General features: G+C 35.0%; 1 protein-coding gene and 3 gene segments (V, D, J or C); all 4 read left to right on the top strand.

The window, feature by feature from the left end:
• Positions 1-1,571: 1,571 nt before the first annotated feature.
• On the top strand, positions 1,572-9,381 carry LOC132848364 (immunoglobulin kappa light chain-like). Its single transcript, XM_060873985.1, has 6 exons — positions 1,572-1,731; positions 1,825-2,133; positions 6,674-6,721; positions 8,251-8,556; positions 8,716-8,835; positions 9,039-9,381. The coding sequence occupies exons 1-6, from the start codon at positions 1,689-1,691 to the stop codon at positions 9,188-9,190; spliced, it is 978 nt and encodes a 325-aa protein (XP_060729968.1). The 5' UTR covers positions 1,572-1,688; the 3' UTR covers positions 9,191-9,381.
• A 3,780-nt stretch (positions 9,382-13,161) lies between these two features.
• On the top strand, positions 13,162-13,804 carry LOC132848359 (T cell receptor gamma variable 3-like). The segment is given in 2 exon segments: positions 13,162-13,262; positions 13,372-13,804. Coding segments are annotated over 2 exon segments (423 nt in total).
• Positions 13,805-15,056: 1,252 nt separating this feature from the next.
• On the top strand, positions 15,057-15,584 carry LOC132848362 (Ig kappa chain V-VI region NQ6-8.3.1-like). The segment is given in 2 exon segments: positions 15,057-15,145; positions 15,230-15,584. Coding segments are annotated over 2 exon segments (381 nt in total).
• Positions 15,585-16,325: 741 nt separating this feature from the next.
• Positions 16,326-16,899, top strand: LOC132848120 (immunoglobulin lambda variable 3-9-like). The segment is given in 2 exon segments: positions 16,326-16,456; positions 16,577-16,899. Coding segments are annotated over 2 exon segments (366 nt in total).
• The last annotated feature ends 917 nt before the right edge of the window (positions 16,900-17,816 follow it).

Raw genomic sequence — 17,816 nt, 5'->3', positions numbered from 1 at the left:
TGGTTTATTGTAATCTGATTTATTAATTAGTAATTATTAACACAATTATTAAATATTACTTCTATTTTGATTCGTGTCTCAAATCAAAACAAAATACACATCGTTTGTTCTAAGAGTCAAGAACTCAAAAGCTGACATCCATAATTTCAATATACATTCACACAAACACACCCACCCACCCACACACACACACACGCACACACACGCGCACACGCACTCACACGCACACACACCCACTCACACACACACACACGCACACACACACACGCACACACACACACACGCACACACACACACACACACACACACACACACACACACACACACACACACACACACACACACACACACGCACTCACACGCACACAAAAAAGCAACTAATGCTCATTTACTGATAGTTCTTATTTTCTCTGCAAATTTCTATTTTAATTAATTAAATTTAATTAGTAATTAATATTATTAATTACTAATTAGTTTAAGTAGTAAGGTTCTTTTTTTTATTAAGACTATAGCAAACCCCCCTATCATTACTGCAGAAACAATTTCAATACTGACAATGAAGTACAAATTATTATTATTATTATTATTATTATTATTATTATTATTATTATTATTATTATTGTTGCTGTTGTTGTTATTATTAATAAAATAACATTATTAATAAACTATATTAATTGTTTTAATATTTTTAATATAGATAATATATTTTATATATTTTCTATTTATGAAATTACTACTGCTACTAGTGCTAATAATAACATTAATATATTGATACATAATAAATAATAATTTGTGTCTAGTATTTCTAAATAAGATAAAACAATTAGCAAATGTGTTTTAAAGCCAGTACTGAATATTTTTGGGTCACGTAGAAATCAGGTCACTGTCAGAAGTAAATACACTCATTCACTGGAAAGTTTAATTCCCAGTAGTATTTCTCTTTCCTGACATACAAAAAAGCATTACATTATTATATACATTATTTATTATGTATAATAATGTAATTTTATATATATATATATATACTGTGTGTATAATTATTTACATAATTATTACGTAATTTATTTACGTAATAATTTACATATTTACATAATTTATTAATTACATAATTAAAATTACTTACATTATTTATATATAATGTAAGTAATATATAAATATATATATGTATATGTTATAGATATTATATATATATATCTATAACATATACATATATATATATTTATATATTACTTACATTATATATAAATAATGTAAGTAATTTTAATTATGTAATTAATAAATTATGTAAATATGTAAATTATTACGTAAATAAATTACGTAATAATTATGTAAATAATTATACACACAGTATACACACAGTATATATGTATTTTATTACTTACATAATTAATTAATTGATTCATTTATTTATTTCCTTTACTTCATTCCTCTAACCCTCTATAATAAACACTAGAACGTTCTCTTGTGAGAACATGAGTGATCAGTATCAAAATGTGGTCACAGCTGTTACAGTAAACATTAGCTGAGTGCAAATAAAAACCAAACAAGTGAACGTTTAATTATGATGTTAATAATGTTTGTAGCAGTCTTAATGCCCACCCACTACATCATAATGGGGGCTGCGCCTTGTAGCCTTGCATTAATCTCCTCTCACTAACACTGAGGTCTGTTACCCAAATCTGACCGACATGTCCAACATGACAACTGTATGCTTTCTGCTGGCTCTAATCGGTGAGGTCGCACCCATTTAATACACAGAAACAATACATGTAGGATTTTTTTGCCTATGTTCTTGAGAATATTAATGACTGTTTGTCTGTTTAGGTTGCATCAGTGGTCAGTTTACACCACAGGAGCAGTTTGATGTCACTCGCAGAGGCAGGAGTAAGCGCATCAGCTGCACAGTGGACACTTCAGTGGATCTCTCCAAAACTCCTATTCACTGGTACAGACAGAGACGTGGAGAGGCCTTGCAGCGCATTTTGTACTTCGCAGCTGGTGCTTCTAAAGCCACCGAATCTGAATCCGTAAGATTTAATGGGGGTAAAAAGGGCAGCACCTTCTCTGTGACCATCTCAGATGTAAACGACAACGACGCGGCCACTTACTATTGCGCGCTGTGGCGCGGAGACACAGTTACAGAATCTCCACTTACAGCAGTGCAAATACTCTGTGCTTCACTCCTCTACTAATGACATCATAAACACTTCATTCACTAACAAAATAACACTCAGATGCCTTTAAAATGAAATTAATCATCTCATTTACAAATTAAATAATAACCAGACTAAATAATTAGCCCATAGGCATTTTTCACGTTTTTAACAGATTTATTTTTTTATTTTACTCTTATCATTGTTCACTTATTTTGAATGATTATAAAAAATTTCCTTTTAAGAGATTTTTACATGCAGTTTTACATTCTATTCATTTATTTCATTTATCCTGTTTATTTGATATATTTTTACACAACTTCTCATTCCATGTGATTGTTTTCTGTGTCATATATTGCAGTGTGTATGTTGTATGTCAACCATTGTACCTCTGTTATTTATTTATTTATTTATTTATTTATTTTTACACATTATCCTTTATAATATTATAATTTTACAATTTAGTGTATATCGTTCTTTCCATGGATTTCTGTAACATCTGTCTCAATTTAAAATGCATTATCACTTGTATTTTTTAATCACATTTCTTGCAGAATCACATGTGAAAAATATATGGTATGTGACTTCATTTTCTGTCAAACTTCAGTCCATTGCTTAATAAACTAAAAATAAACTAGTGACCGGGGGGGCACGGTGGCTTATGTATGTGTATGTGTGTGTGTGTATGTGTGTGTGTGTGTGTACACACACACATACATATATATATATATATATATATATATATATATATATATATATATATATATATATATATATATATATATATATACGTGTGTGTATATGTACATATCTATATAGACTAGGGCTCTTTGGAGTGTGCAGGACATTATTACTGTAAAGACATTACAGGCCGGCCACCGCAATTTCCTTTGACGTAGCCTGCTGGGTTGGTTGCAGTACAGTGCAGGACAGAAAGAGACTGAGTAAGCAGGTTATTAGAGCCAACTCTGTCCTGGGTTGCCCACTGTGGAGGATGTGGGTGAGAGGAGGATTTTAGACAAGATGACATCTATTATGAACAACACCTTTCACCCCCTGTATGGGACTGTGGAAACCCTGTGTAGCTCTTTCAGCAGCAGACTGATGCACCCTCAGTGTAGGGAGCACTACCACAGGTCATTTATATCAGTGGCTGAATACTTTCTTTTATTATTCCTTAGGTTTATATAATCACAGTACAGTTGTTGTTGATCTTGTCTTATATTACCCCCCCCTTCCCCATCATACAGTGAGGAAAAAAATTATTTGATCCCATGCTGATTTTGTATGTTTGCCCACAGACACAGAAACAATCAGTCAATAATTTCAATGGTAGGTTTATTTAACAGTGAGAGACAGAATAACAAAAAAAATCCAGAAAAACATGTTTCAAAAAAGTTAGAAATTGATTTGCATTTTAAAGAGTGAAATACATATTTGATCCCCTATCAATCAGCGAGATTTCTGGCTCCCAGGTCTCTTTTATACAAGTAATGAGCTGAGATAAGGAACAGTCTCTTAAATCTCAGCTCCTAATCTCAGTTCTTATTCTGTATAAAAGACAACTGTCCAAAGAAGGAATCAATCAATCAGATTCCAAAATCTACACCATGACCAAGACAGAAGAGCTGTCAAAGGATGTCAGGGACAAGATTGTATACCTACACAAGGCTGGAATGGGCTACAAGACCATCGTTCTTCAGCTTGGTGAGAAGGTGACGACGAACATCTGAATGATCCAGAGAACTAGTTGAAAGTGTTGTGGTCAGATGAGACCTTTGGCATCAACTCAACTTGCCATGTTTGGAGGAGGAGGAATGCTGACCTCAAGAACACCATGGAGGTGGAAACATTATGTTTTGGGGGAAACATTATGTTTTTCTACTAAGAGGACAGGACAACTTCACTGCATCAAAGGGATGATGGACAGGTCCAGGTACCATCAAATCATGTACCTCGGCCAGGTCAGTGGAAATAGATTGTGGATAAGTATTCCAGCATGACAATGACCCAAAACACATGGCCAAGGCAACAAAGGAGTGGCTCAAGAAGAAGCACATTAAGGTTCTGGAGTGGCCCAGCCAGTCTCCAGACCTTAATCCCTTAGAAAATCTGTGGAGGGAGCTGAAGGTTTGAGTTGCCAAATGTCAGCCTCAAAATCTTAATGACTTGAAGATGATCTGCTAAGAGGAATGGGACAAAATCCCTCCTGAGATGTGTGCAAACCTGGTGGCCAAATATTGGGTTTTGCCACCAAGTACTAAGTTATGTTTTGCGAAGGGGTCAAATACTTATTCCACTCATTTTTTGGAATGCATTTTTTCTGGATTTTGGAAATGAGTTTTGTTCTTCTGTCTCTCACATTAAAATAAACAAGATGAAAAATATAGACTGATCGTTAATGTAAACATTAATCTATATTTAACTCAAATACAGGCAGCCAGTACAGTACAGTCCCTTAGTCCGTACATGTTTGATGTGCGAATATAAACTCAGTAACCGGTACTGAATTCACAATGTTAATAAAGACAACAAGTATCATAAACTAGCAATTGACATCACGCAAATCACAACAGAATGAGTTTAGTCATCTCAAATGGACACTCCTTTTGTCATTGACTCCTGACTCAGAAAAAAAGAAAATATATGAGGAAAATGTTGGCTAAACACAGTATGTGCTTTATTCACAGTTTCCAAATAAAATTTCATTCAAACATAATACTCATATGGATGTTTCTTTTGAACCAGTGATATTAATACAAACCAGCAGACATGATGATGGCCAACATACTGATGATAAAAGATATTTCCTACTGGATGGGAAAAAATAAAATAAGGAAATATAGCTGCAAGCAGCGATGACGGGCCTTCGCACGTTTGTTCATCGCTATACGGTGCCTTCCAGAAAACAATGCACGGTGGGCAAGTGCATCAAGTGGGTAAATATCAGTGGACTATTTTATGTTGTTACTGACCCATTTGGGGACTGTAGGTAAATGAAACCCCACATTTTAGACAAATGGGGTATGTCACAAATCTTTAGTGAGCCACTTAAGAGACACACCTTTGTCTGACCTTTTTGTCCACACTTAACAGCCGACAAATGTGATGTATGTGTCAAATTTCAAGTTAATCTAAGCACACCAAAAGCCTTAAATATGCCTGAAAAAGAAAGTAAAGTTTGACGCTTTGCCATGTGAACAGCGTTCAAGATAGCAAAAATCCCTACGCAATTTATCATCTACAACGTCTAAGCATCATGTTGACCACTTTTGGTGTCAATCGCATGAATCCTCTAGGAGGAGTATTTAAAAGTCCATTGCATGCAACTGTGAAAAAATCCACCTTTGTGACTGACACATGTCCTGGTGCCTGTTGGTGGCGCTATGTCCGAGATTCACAATAGGCACATCGATGAGATCGGAATCCTTGGCCGAACATACACACCGCGTGTCATCACGATAAGACATTTTTTGCTTTAGATATTAGACATTTCCTGTTTCTCTGAATTCGCCATAACTTTGTCGCCTCGCCATGGCAGCACCGTTCGAGATATCAAAAATCCCTTCGCAATTTAGCAAGTGCAATGTCTCGGCATCATGTTCCCAACGTTTGATGTCAATCGCATGAATTCCCTAGGAGGAGTATTTAAAAGTTCACCGCATGCACTTATAAAACAATCCAAAATGGCCGACTTCCTGTTGGGCGGAGCTCATAGTTTAGAGCGCGAAAGTTGTTCGGGTCGATGAGATCTATATGCGTACCAACTCTCGTACATGTGCGTACATAATTGCCCGATCTGTGCACCAATGTTTGTTTTTGCATTACAGGGGGCGCTACAGAGCCCCCCTGCCACGCCCGTATTCCAACCTTTGTCCAATCCTAGTGTCGCGCGACTCTGACGTGTGTGCCAAATTTCAAGAGTTTTCGAGCATGTTAAGGGACCCCAATTGGCCAATGTGTGGGAAAAAAATAAAAATAAAAAAATAATAATAATAATACTCCAACAAAACAATAGGGCTTCGCACCATTCGGTGCTCAGGCCCTAATAAATAATACTCCCGAGGAAAAACAATAGGGCTTCGCACCATTTGGTTCTCAGGAACTAATAATACTCCCGAGGAAAAACAATAGGGCTTCGCACCATTCGGTGCTCAGGCCCTAATAAAAAAATGAACAAACAGTGGGGGTGTTTAGGAGTCTGTGTAAGGTGCTTATAATTAATAGAGATTTTACATATTAGTTATCATTTCACAGCATGGTGCCATCAAATGGTTGAAGCAAGACAGATGTTCAGATAAAGATTTAGAGTTTTTTACCGTCAGCCTTCTGACAAAACAACAAAACACAGGTTGGAGCAAAGGAACTTAAAAGTCTTTTAGAAATTCAGATTTCTTTTGTTTTGGATTCTAGTTTGAAGCGAATATGATAGATTTGCACAATGCGACAAGTTAAGCTACTCAAACATCTATGAATATAAGTTCAGCACCTGCTACTTTTTGTTATTGCATATCACATTGTGGATAATGAGAAAGTCTTCAGCTCAGGCACCAGACTGTATGTTTCAGGTAAGAACAAAATCTAAAAACTAAATGGTTTTGAGACAAGAGAAGTTATTTGACTTGCAGCATTAGTTGATTTGAAAGGTATTTCCTATTACTAAGCATGATTTCTTAGGAGATATTTATATCTGTCAAAGCTAAAGATGGTGGAACATTCAAATCAATATTCTGTATAACATCCTTTCTAAGTACTGACCAAGATTTTAATCATCTGTTTGAATGTAAAACTAAAGATATCTGTTTTTGCTTTTTTAAACGCTCCATTCTTGCCATAAGTTTGAATATATAATCAGAAAATGAGAAAAATATAAAAACATATAAGTATATACTTAAATAAATTATATTAAAAATATTATTATAAAAATGTGCAGTTTAAAAATCACAAAAGAAAAAAGAAGCAAAACAATCAAATAATAAATAAATCCCACAGAGAAATAAAAGGTTAAAAACAAAATGTTAATATGTTAAACATATGCATCTGGCTTTAGATTTACATTTTTCACTTCTGATCAGCTGTGACTTTCAGAAAGTCTTAATCAAAATCATTAGTTAGAAAGGACTTAAGCAAATCAATTCAAAGCAGGTTCCTTTTATATAGCACACTTTATAAATAAGGGCATTTAAGTTGCAATATATACAAAAAGTCTTAAAAACCAATAAATTATTTAGAACTATATGTTAAATCGAAATATAAGAATAAAATAAAAACTCTATAAGAGATTATATGCATAAAAAGATAAAGAAGATAAAAAGATAGAACAACAATGCATTCTCGAGTGAAAAAAATAGTGTTTCTGGATTTAGCGCTTGGTTAAAAGCTTAGCAAAGAGATCCAGAAAAAAAAAAGACCGATGACAGCCAGAGAGTCTCGGTGCACGTCTTCTAACTCTCTTGAGTCAAGTCATGATAGTGCGGTTTATTTCTACATTTACTTTCCTTCCTTTTTTAACTTTGCTAAAAAGTTGCTAAAGAAAAAATGTACAAAGACCCTATATCTGTTTAAACTCTAGTCTAAATCTGCACTAACTCTAGCAACATCAGAATGGGAATTTAATAGCTTTAAGCATGGCATGGTTGTCCGGTTGCCAGAAACTGCAGTCTAGAAATCTTCACAGAATTGCATGGAAAAAAAAAGAATTCTATGCATGGAAATGTGTACATCAGAGGTACTGTATATAAGACAATGCCCAGAACTAGCCCATCTTGCACCGACAACCGTTGCATGGTACAAGTTGCAAGTCTGAGTCAGTACTTTTGCCAGTTGCTTCTTTTAGTGCAGGGGAACATGCAGGTGTATAAGCACTTTGCTTTAACAACTAACAAAATCTTTCATCTGAAACATTATTTTCTCTTGTATATAAATTCACCACGGTACACCTATGCTGTATTGCCTCTCTGTGTGAATGTGTGTAAACGTGTGTGATTGATTGTTACCATGACGGGCTCCAGATCAAACATGAACACGTTATGATGTAGATGTTATCATCACTTCTTGATTGTTCAATAATTATATGCTCTGTTCTATAAAATAACAGATGGCAACATGAAGACTCCAGAAGTGTCTGTTTACCCAATATCCAATCAACAACCAAATCACAAGCGTGTGTTGATGTGCCAGGCGAGAAACATGTTTCCAGACATTGTTAAATTCACATGGAAAGCAGAAAACGAGAGAGGAGAAAACGTGGAGTTGAAAGATGAGGAAATGCTAGAGCAGAGAGATGAAGATAACAAAATAACCAGCATGCTCATCGTAGACAAACAGAAAGACATTAATACATTTACCTGCTCGGTTAAACACGTAAGCAGTGACGAAGACAAGAAATTATCCATTCCTAAAGGTAACAATAACACAATGAGCTGCTCTGTTGGGTCTTCAGAATGTCATCTATTGTCAAGCTGGAACTTAACTATTCTAATTAAGAATGTTTCATTAAAAGCTTTCATTACCATATTAGTCTGGTTTGTATGTATGACTGCTTCTGTCATGTTGCTACTAGATGCGTTAGATGATCCTGTCCCTGTTGTGACATGTCCAACTCCAAAACAGAAAGCACAACAAGAAAAAGAAGAACACAAAAAAGAAGACGACAAGGAGGAGAAGGAAAAACTTGGACATGGTAAAAAAAACAAAAAAAAACAAACAAAAAAAAAGGTTCCAGCTTTCAAGGATAGGGTGCTTGTTCACTTTAAGCTAGTTGCTAGAGTTCATATACAGTGTATATAGAGGGAATGAGAATACAGTGCTAAAGTGATTGGAGTGTAATATCATATGCATTTAAGATAAATGTACTGAAACTGATCCTTTGTCTCTCTCGTGCAGATGGTTTTGAGCTCAGTCGCAGTCTGTATCTGTTCAGTGTGACGTATGTGATACTGCTGGTGAAGAACATACTGTACTTCTGTACCGTCTCTGTATTACTTTACAAACGAAACACTGCAAACAAGAAGATTCTCAGAAACGTGGCTCAATGATCTGTCAGACAACACGACACACCACACCAACCACTGCAACATGTTTGTCTTAGTTCTAAACATATAGCTTTTTTTTTTCAATTTCCTCATAACAGGTAATACTTTCAATATTAAGCCTTGGAACAAATACATTTTTTATTCTCTTTGTATTAGCACTAAGTAAATAACAGTTGTGCTTTACTGATGTTTCCATTCTACTCTATGCCTTACAACAATATATAATAAATGACTAAAACATTATCTTCAGGATTTCTTCTTTCATGTTCACAACAATGGCTTCATATTAATCCATATCTGCACTGTGTTTGTATTACATACATACTGTAGTTAGTTACACAAATTCATTTTAAGCCTGTTTTTTTTTTTTAATTGCATTTTTATTATTATTACTTTGATTAGAATGGAAACTGCCATCGGGGGAAAGTGTGGTCATGGTGGGTTGTATTTTATTTTATTTTTTCTTCCCCCTGAGAAGATCTGAATGTGTTTCTATCTGAAACACTATCTGAATGTGTTTACTGGAAATAAGACACATGCAGCAGCTTTACCACATTTTGCAGAGCTGATAAGCTATTAGCTGTACAGGATGTGTGGGTATTTGCACACCAGTATTTTTTCAAGTTCAAGTGAGTTTGGAAACTGTCTTTTGTATGTTTCTTTAAAGACATTTTAGTTTTATCGCAGTTTACTTTCATATTTTTATTTATCAAGTAATAAAGGAATGTTTAGGTTAATTCAGTGTGGTGAAATTAGGGACTAAAACCTCACTACACACACTCTTAACTCTGAAATACGTCAAATACGTCATATGAGATGCTCCTGTAAGGGTCACAATTAAAAAAAAAAATCTGGTATAGATGAGAAAGATAAAAGGAAATGTAATCTTAATACGAGACCAATAATATATGGATAATGATTATTACAATTAAACCAGGAACTGTGCCTACGTAATCTGAGTGGAAACTTATAGCCGATGGCATTAATCGAGGACAACATTTTCTTTAGATGAGAGCTGTTTTATCCTGGACAGTGTGCTGGTGTACCTGGTACCAAATGGAAAGAGAACACTGGGGAAGAGATTGAAACACACCCTGCATTAAAGCGCACCATGAAAACATACACACGTCTAATACATCTATGTCTCTGCACTGACAGCTACTCATTTACATTTACATTTGGCAGACACCCTTATCCAGAGTGACTTACATTTTATCTTATACAACTGAGTAATTGTGGGTTATTGATTAAGGCCCTTGCTCAGGAGCCCAGCAGTGGCAGCTTGGTGAACGTGGGAATTGAACTCACACCCTTCCGATTGGTAGTCCAGCACCTTAAACACTAAGCTACCACATCCGAGGGGCGAAGAAGTACATCACATCAATTTTTTTAGTTCATCCCATATTTTATACATACTTAAATGTTGTCTATAAAGACAAAGATGCCTTTTGTATGTATTATTACAAACCCAACTTTTGTCTATTTTTTTTTTAATTTCTCACAATCGTGCTTATTGTTTAATCCTACATTTATTATAATATTTTTGTCCACATCTGTTATTTAGAGTAAAACTAATGCAGGTCAGGGGGCATGGTGGCTTAGTGGTTATCATGTTCTCCTCACACCTCCAGGGTTGGGGGTTCGATTCCCGCCTCCGCCTTGTGTGTGTGGAGTTTGCATGTTCTCCCCGTGCCTCGGGGGTTTCCTCCAGGTACTCCGGTTTCCTCCCCTGGTCCAAAGACATGCATGGTAGGTTGACTGGCATCTCTGGAAAATTGTCCCTAGTGTGTGATTGCGTGAGTGAATGAAAGTGTGTGTGTGCCCTGCGATGGGTTGGCACTCCATCCAGGGTGTATCCTGCCTTGATGCCCGATGACGCATGAGATAGGCACAAGCTCCCCGTGACCCGACGTAGTTCGGATAAGCGGTAGAAACTAAATGAATGAATGAATGAATGAATAATGCAGGTCACATCATTACACTGTTACACCGAATGTTCAAAAGGTGCAAAATCTCCTTAATTATTGCGAAATGATCGTTTTACAGTGAGGTTGCACCTGGACTCTCATAGCGGTATTTTCACAAAAACTTTCTTGTGGTTTAACAGTTTCCTCATTTGATTGTAAACCTAAATGAAAAGAAAATCACTTATTATACCTGAATATTTTAGTAACAAACAAAACATCTTAAGGAAATCACATCCTTTCATTAGTTTAGATCTTTATACTGAAATGCTATTTTTCCTTTTTCCTGTTAAAGATTTCATTCAATCAACTGAACTAAATTAAATAAGGTTATAAATACAATAATTATAATGTGTTTTCAATGTCTAACATTTAACTTGATGCACAGTTCTATTCTCTTGTTGATACCATGTGAGTTTAATTGGAGAAAAATACTTTTAATTGAATAAATAGTAAATGTGAGAGATGTATTTAAGAGAAAAGTAACATAAAAACATATTGTAGAATAAACTCATTATTCCACCATTCTGCTATTTACATCATGTTTTAACTCCCTAGAGTCTGTTTCTATGATTAATTACTATTGCTTTGGTGGTGAGAAAAAGAAAAAATAACAAACAAACAAACAAACAAACAAACAAACAAACAAATAAATAAATAAATAAATAAATAAATAAATAAGGGGCACGGTGGCTTAGTGGTTAGCACGTTCGCCTCACACCTCCAGGGTTGGGGGTTCGATTCCCGCCTCCGCCTTGTGTGTGTGGAGTTTGCATGTTCTCCCCGTGCCTCGGGGGTTTCCTCCGGGTACTCCGGTTTCCTCCCCCGGTCCAAAGACATGCATGGTAGGTTGATTGGCATCTCTGGAAAATTGTCCGTAGTGTGTGATTGCGTGAGTGAATGAGAGTGTTTGTGTGTGTGCCCTGCGATGGGTTGGCACTCCGTCCAGGGTGTATCCTGCCTTGATGCCCAATGACGCCTGAGATAGGCACAGGCTCCCCGTGACCCGAGGTAGTTCGGATAAGTGGTAGAAAATGAATGAATGAATGAATGAATGAATAAATAAATAAATAAAATCCCTCAACCAGATCTTTTATTATGGCTAGTGTTGTTTTATGACCCTCCAGGATTAGAACATCAATTCCACTGCTTTAACATAAGATTAGATCAAATGATATCTAAAGCTTGTTGAAAGTGAGAGATTTTTTTCTTTTCACCCAGTACTGATATATTAGTTAAGCATAGTTAGCACCTTAATAAATCAGGCGCATTTAGTGCACATCATGCAGACTACACTGTAGCCTTGAATTCTCCCTGGAATTTTGCACAGATTTAAACCTGGCACATTAATCTGTATGTTAGAGAAGAATATTTCAGAAAGAAATATCAGGTTTCTTACACTGAACAATTGAATGCATCATTTTGTGTGATGGCTGTGTGATGGATCATTTATTTATACTGACACACACACACACACACACACACACACACACACACACACACTGTGTGTTAAACAATTAAAACACCATTTATTATGTTCATAGTGGTGAAGGCTGGATCTTGTTTGCCATCCAGTGTCACAGTGTACACATTACATTCACCTGTACAAGCCTGCAGAATACCAGAATCTAAAAAAATGTTAAACTAGATTGTGTAATTATATAGTTAATATGTTGTTTTTTTTTAAAAAATAAATAAATAAATAAAATAATAATAATTCATTTGCATCCGTGGGCTTAATAAGGTGAATTAAACAAAAATAATTTATAATAGAGATTATATTGAAATTAATTTGACTTCAAAGTAACAAGATTAAGAATTTGTGTTAAAAATCCATTCATTTCCTTCTATTCCTAGAACTAGTACAAATATATATTTTCCCAATCGTAAGAAAATTACAAATATAATAAGTCTGAGTTAACCCCAGCTGACTATGTGGCCAATCCCCGCCCCAGGAAATGACATCTTACTTTATCAATGAAAGTTTCATGTTCTTAACTAGCATTAATACAAAAACAGGTGCAATACAGAGGGCTGAACTATGAGCTTATATTACAACCATATGAAAATGTTTCTAGCCGTATGTGCTGTTCTGTTCTCTTTGGCCATAGGTAAGTATCAGATCACTGTATGAAAACTATAAAAAAAAATAAAATAATAAAAAAAAAGAAAGATGTAGAAGAAAAAAACTAATGCAAAGGCTGTTAATGTTGCTTACAGAAGCTGTTCTGGGAGTGACACTGGAGCAAAATTATCTCACCATGACAAAAGAGAAGGGGAAAACTATACACATCAGCTGCAAAGTGACTGGACTCAACACAGACTATGTTCACTGGTACCTTAAGAAAGATGGTGAAGAAGCTCTCAAAAGGATCCTATATGTGAAAAAAGGAAGCCCGGTTGTTCCTGATAAGCACCCTGAATCAAAGGACTTTAAAGTGAGGATACAGAATGATAATTATGATCTGAAGATAGACATACTAAAGGAAAGTCACTCAGGGGTTTATTACTGTGCGAGCTACGAAACATACCACAGTCATGGTAAACTTTCACAGTGTGTACAAAAACCCTGATGATACACAAGTACAACAGGCACAATGATAACACTTTAATATATACAAAATCGTTTCCTCCTAATCCTAGAACTAATACAATTAAGATCTTATAACAGAACCATTTATTTAAAATTTAAATAAAAGGTAAAAAACAAACAAAAAAAATCTGAGTTGATGTTTCTGACAAAGTAGCCATCATTACTTTATAAAAGAAATATTTGTTTTCTGAACTAGCAGTAATTTAAAAACAGATGAAATAAATAGAGGTGAACTGAGAGAAAACTTTATTTGACATCCAAATGAACATGTTTATAACCTTACAGTACATGCTGCGGTCTTCTCTTTGGGGAAGGATAAAAATCACAGCACAGCAATAAAATTATAGATTAATAAAAATAAGACAGAAAAAGGGAAAAAATACAAGGTAACACAATCACTGCTTTTCCAATTAATTTATTACAGAACCTGGAAGTGACACCGAGCAAAAGGTTCTCACTATGACAAAAGAGGAGAGTAAAAGTGTGTATAACAGCTGTGAAGTGACCAGATTATCCAATAGTATTTATGTCCACTTGTACCAAAAGAAAGAAGGATCCAAACAGCTTCAGTGTGAGTAAAAGTCGAATAAACATGACCTAAAGATAGCAAGCGGTAGTAGTGCAGGACAAGTTTAACACTATGGCCAGGATTTGTTAAAACACAACTGAAAAATGAATGCAATCCATGCTTCTGTTTGCCATTCATTCACTAATGATGGATCAGTTCCCTAAAAATGTATTTGCTAATAATAAAGAGCTGCTGATCACTGGTGTAGTTCGGTCTTCTCCAAAATTTACTTTTTCTATTGTTGCCAAATATCTACAACATACATAAGCACAAGATGCTAGAAATTTAGTGTCAGGTTGCATCAAATTAATATATAATGTGAAGGGTAATGAACATTCATGATATAATGTGATTAATTCATATATTCATATTCATAAACTCATAGTATTAAAGCTGAAAGTCCATATTTGAGGTTCTGTTCATTGTTACAATTCATATGTTCTAAAGAAAACTGCTAAAATAAATAAAAAGCAAAGGGTGAGCCTTGGTCATAAAGTGTTTGAAGTAACATTTCAGAGGGTCATATTCTGACTGACAACACCATGATGTGGTATGTTACGGGTGGCACAATGTTGTGCATTATTTTTTAGATTTTATTTTAATAATCAGAAAATACCTAATGCACAAAGTCTGGGTTAGACTGGGTTAGTCTGGGCTGCCACTGTAGTCAATCCCCACCCCAGGAAATGACATCATTACTTTATAAAGAAAAGTCTCTTGTTGCAAATAAGCATTATTGAAAATACAGGTGCAATAAATAAAGGAGATTTTATTGTACAACCAAACCAACATGTTTATTGCAATATATGCTGTTTTCTTCTCTTTGGTCACAGGTAAATACAGTAGCAAAGCAATAAAAATCTAAAGGGGGGGGGGGGGATACAGAATTGCTGTTTTACAGATTATTCTTTCTACAGAAGCTGTTCTGGGAGTGACACTGGAGCAAAAAGAACTCTTATGGACAAAAGAGGAGACTAAAACTGTGTATATCAGCTGCAAAGTGACCGGATTATCCAGTAGCAATTATGTCCACTGGTACCAAAAGAAAGACGGTGAAGCTCTCAAAAGGATCCTATACGTTAAAAGTGGAGGCTCAACGGTTAAGGATCCTAACCATCCTGAAGCAAAGGACTTTGATGTGAGGACACAGTCTGAGAGTTATGATCTGAAGATAGCAAGCCTGAAGAAAATTCATGAAGCAGTGTATTACTGTGCCAGCTGGGACTCAAGTGGCCACAGTGGCAGTAAATATTGACTGCGTGTACAAAAACCAAGCACAACAGGAAATTGCATTCACAGGCAACGGTATGAAGTGTGACAACATGAATACATAGATGTTAAACTCTGCAGGTGTTTTAAATTTATCCAAACAATGAAAAATTTAAAACTGACATTACTAAATTTCTTTCAATCAGTTCCAAATAGAAGAATTAACATCTGTACATATAAAATAAGACATTTTATTGTGTATATTTGGCCTCATTGAGCAGTGGTGGCCAAGTGCTAAAGGTGCTAGGTTGTTGATCAATGGATCGGGGTTCAGGCTCCAGCACTACCAAGCTGGAACAAGGCCCTTAACCCTTTCTGCACCAGAGTCTGTATTATGGCTGACCCTGTGGTGTTGACCCCAAACTCCAAAAGTTGGAATATATGAAGAAAGATTTTTGGAATGTATGAAGTACATTTTTTGAGATGCAACTAGAAGCGATACTACATCAGTATACAGGAAAATATAACCATGTCAATGTTAAAGTATTCATGAACATATATTATACCAGATAGGCTTAGAGCAGATTGTGCTTCTATATACACACGAAAGTGTTCCTCAAATTCTCTCCTTTTCTTAAAAACTTTAAAGCACACAACATACAAAAAAACTGGTGGACTAAGTCAATGGGGAAAACATTTAAAGTTGTAAACAGGGTTTTCATTCAGTAATAAAGAAATAAGAAATACATGAAGTCTGGGTTAATGTTGGCTGGCAATGTGGCCAGTCCCCACCCCAGGAAATGACATCATTACTTTATAAAGAAAAATTCAGGGTGTATAATAGCATTAATGCAAAAACAGCTGCAATAAACAGTGCTACAACTAAATCAACATGTTAATAGCCATATCTGCTGTTCTCATCTCTTTGGCCACAGGTAAGTATCACAGTAGAGCAATAAAAATGAAAAGAATATGTAAGAAAAAATTTAACTATAACAACAATGTTTGCTGTTTTACAGATTAATGTGTTTTGTTTTTTTTGTTTTTTTAAACAGAAGCTGTTCTGGGAGTGACACTGGTGCAAAAAGATCTCTTCTGGACAAAAGGTGAAGGCAAAACTGTGTATATCAGCTGCAAAGTGACTGAAATAAGCAGGGACTATGTCCACTGGTACCAAAAGAAAGACGGTGAAGCTCTCAAAAGGATCCTATACGTCAAAAGAGGAAGCTCACCGGTTCAGGATCCTAACCATCCTGAAGCAAAGGACTTCAGTGTGAGGATACAGTCTGATAATTACGATCTGAAGATAGAAAGACTGAAGAAAAGTCACTCAGCAGTGTATTACTGTGCCAGCTGGGACAGCAGTGATGCACAGTGAATGAATTAATTACAGTGTAAACAAAAAACCTGACGATACACAACCACAACAGAAAAAGTGTCTGTGGAGTAGCAAAGTTTGTTAAGCTGACTCTCTGATACATACATACATACATACATACATACATACATACATACATACATACATACATACATACATAGGCACATAAATAACTCCAAAGGGGAATTTTATTTATTTATTTATTTATTTATTTATTTATTTATTTATTTATTTATTTATTTTTAAAATAGTGAGTGTCTGTTTTCCATTAAAAATACAGTGAATCATTTAGTGACATATATGTGTGTGTGTGTGTGTGTGTGTGTGTGTGTGTGTGCGTGTGTATGTATGTATGTATATATGAATATATGTACGTGTATATATATATATATATATATATATATATATATATATATATATATATATATATATATATATATATATATATATATATATATATATATATACATACATACATACACACAGGTACATATATACATACATACATACATACATACATACATACATACATTGACACAAAAATAACTCTAAAGGGGAATTTTTTTATTTATTTATTATTTATTTTTTCATTTTTTTAATTTTGAGTGTCTGTTTTCCATTAAAAATGCAGTGAACCATTTTTTTACCCGTTACATAGGCAACGTGCAGAATGTTGTGAATAGTAACACTTTACAGCAATGGATGTCTCATCTACATGTGCAGGTTTTGATCCAAGCAGAAGCCACACATGAATAATCACGCACTAATACCTGAATTAATACTTACTTAAATATGAAGTAATGACGACTTAAGTGATATACCAATCGCCAACTAAGACACGAGTCACAAGCACCTTAAATGCATTAGATTACATGTTTGTTAGTTAATGTATTAATTAACACACAGGGCAAATCAAA

This window comes from Tachysurus vachellii, chromosome 7 (genome assembly GCF_030014155.1).
Source record: "Tachysurus vachellii isolate PV-2020 chromosome 7, HZAU_Pvac_v1, whole genome shotgun sequence".
Classification (NCBI taxonomy): Eukaryota; Metazoa; Chordata; class Actinopteri; order Siluriformes; family Bagridae; genus Tachysurus; species Tachysurus vachellii.
This window is presented reverse-complemented; position numbering and strand designations above follow the sequence as displayed.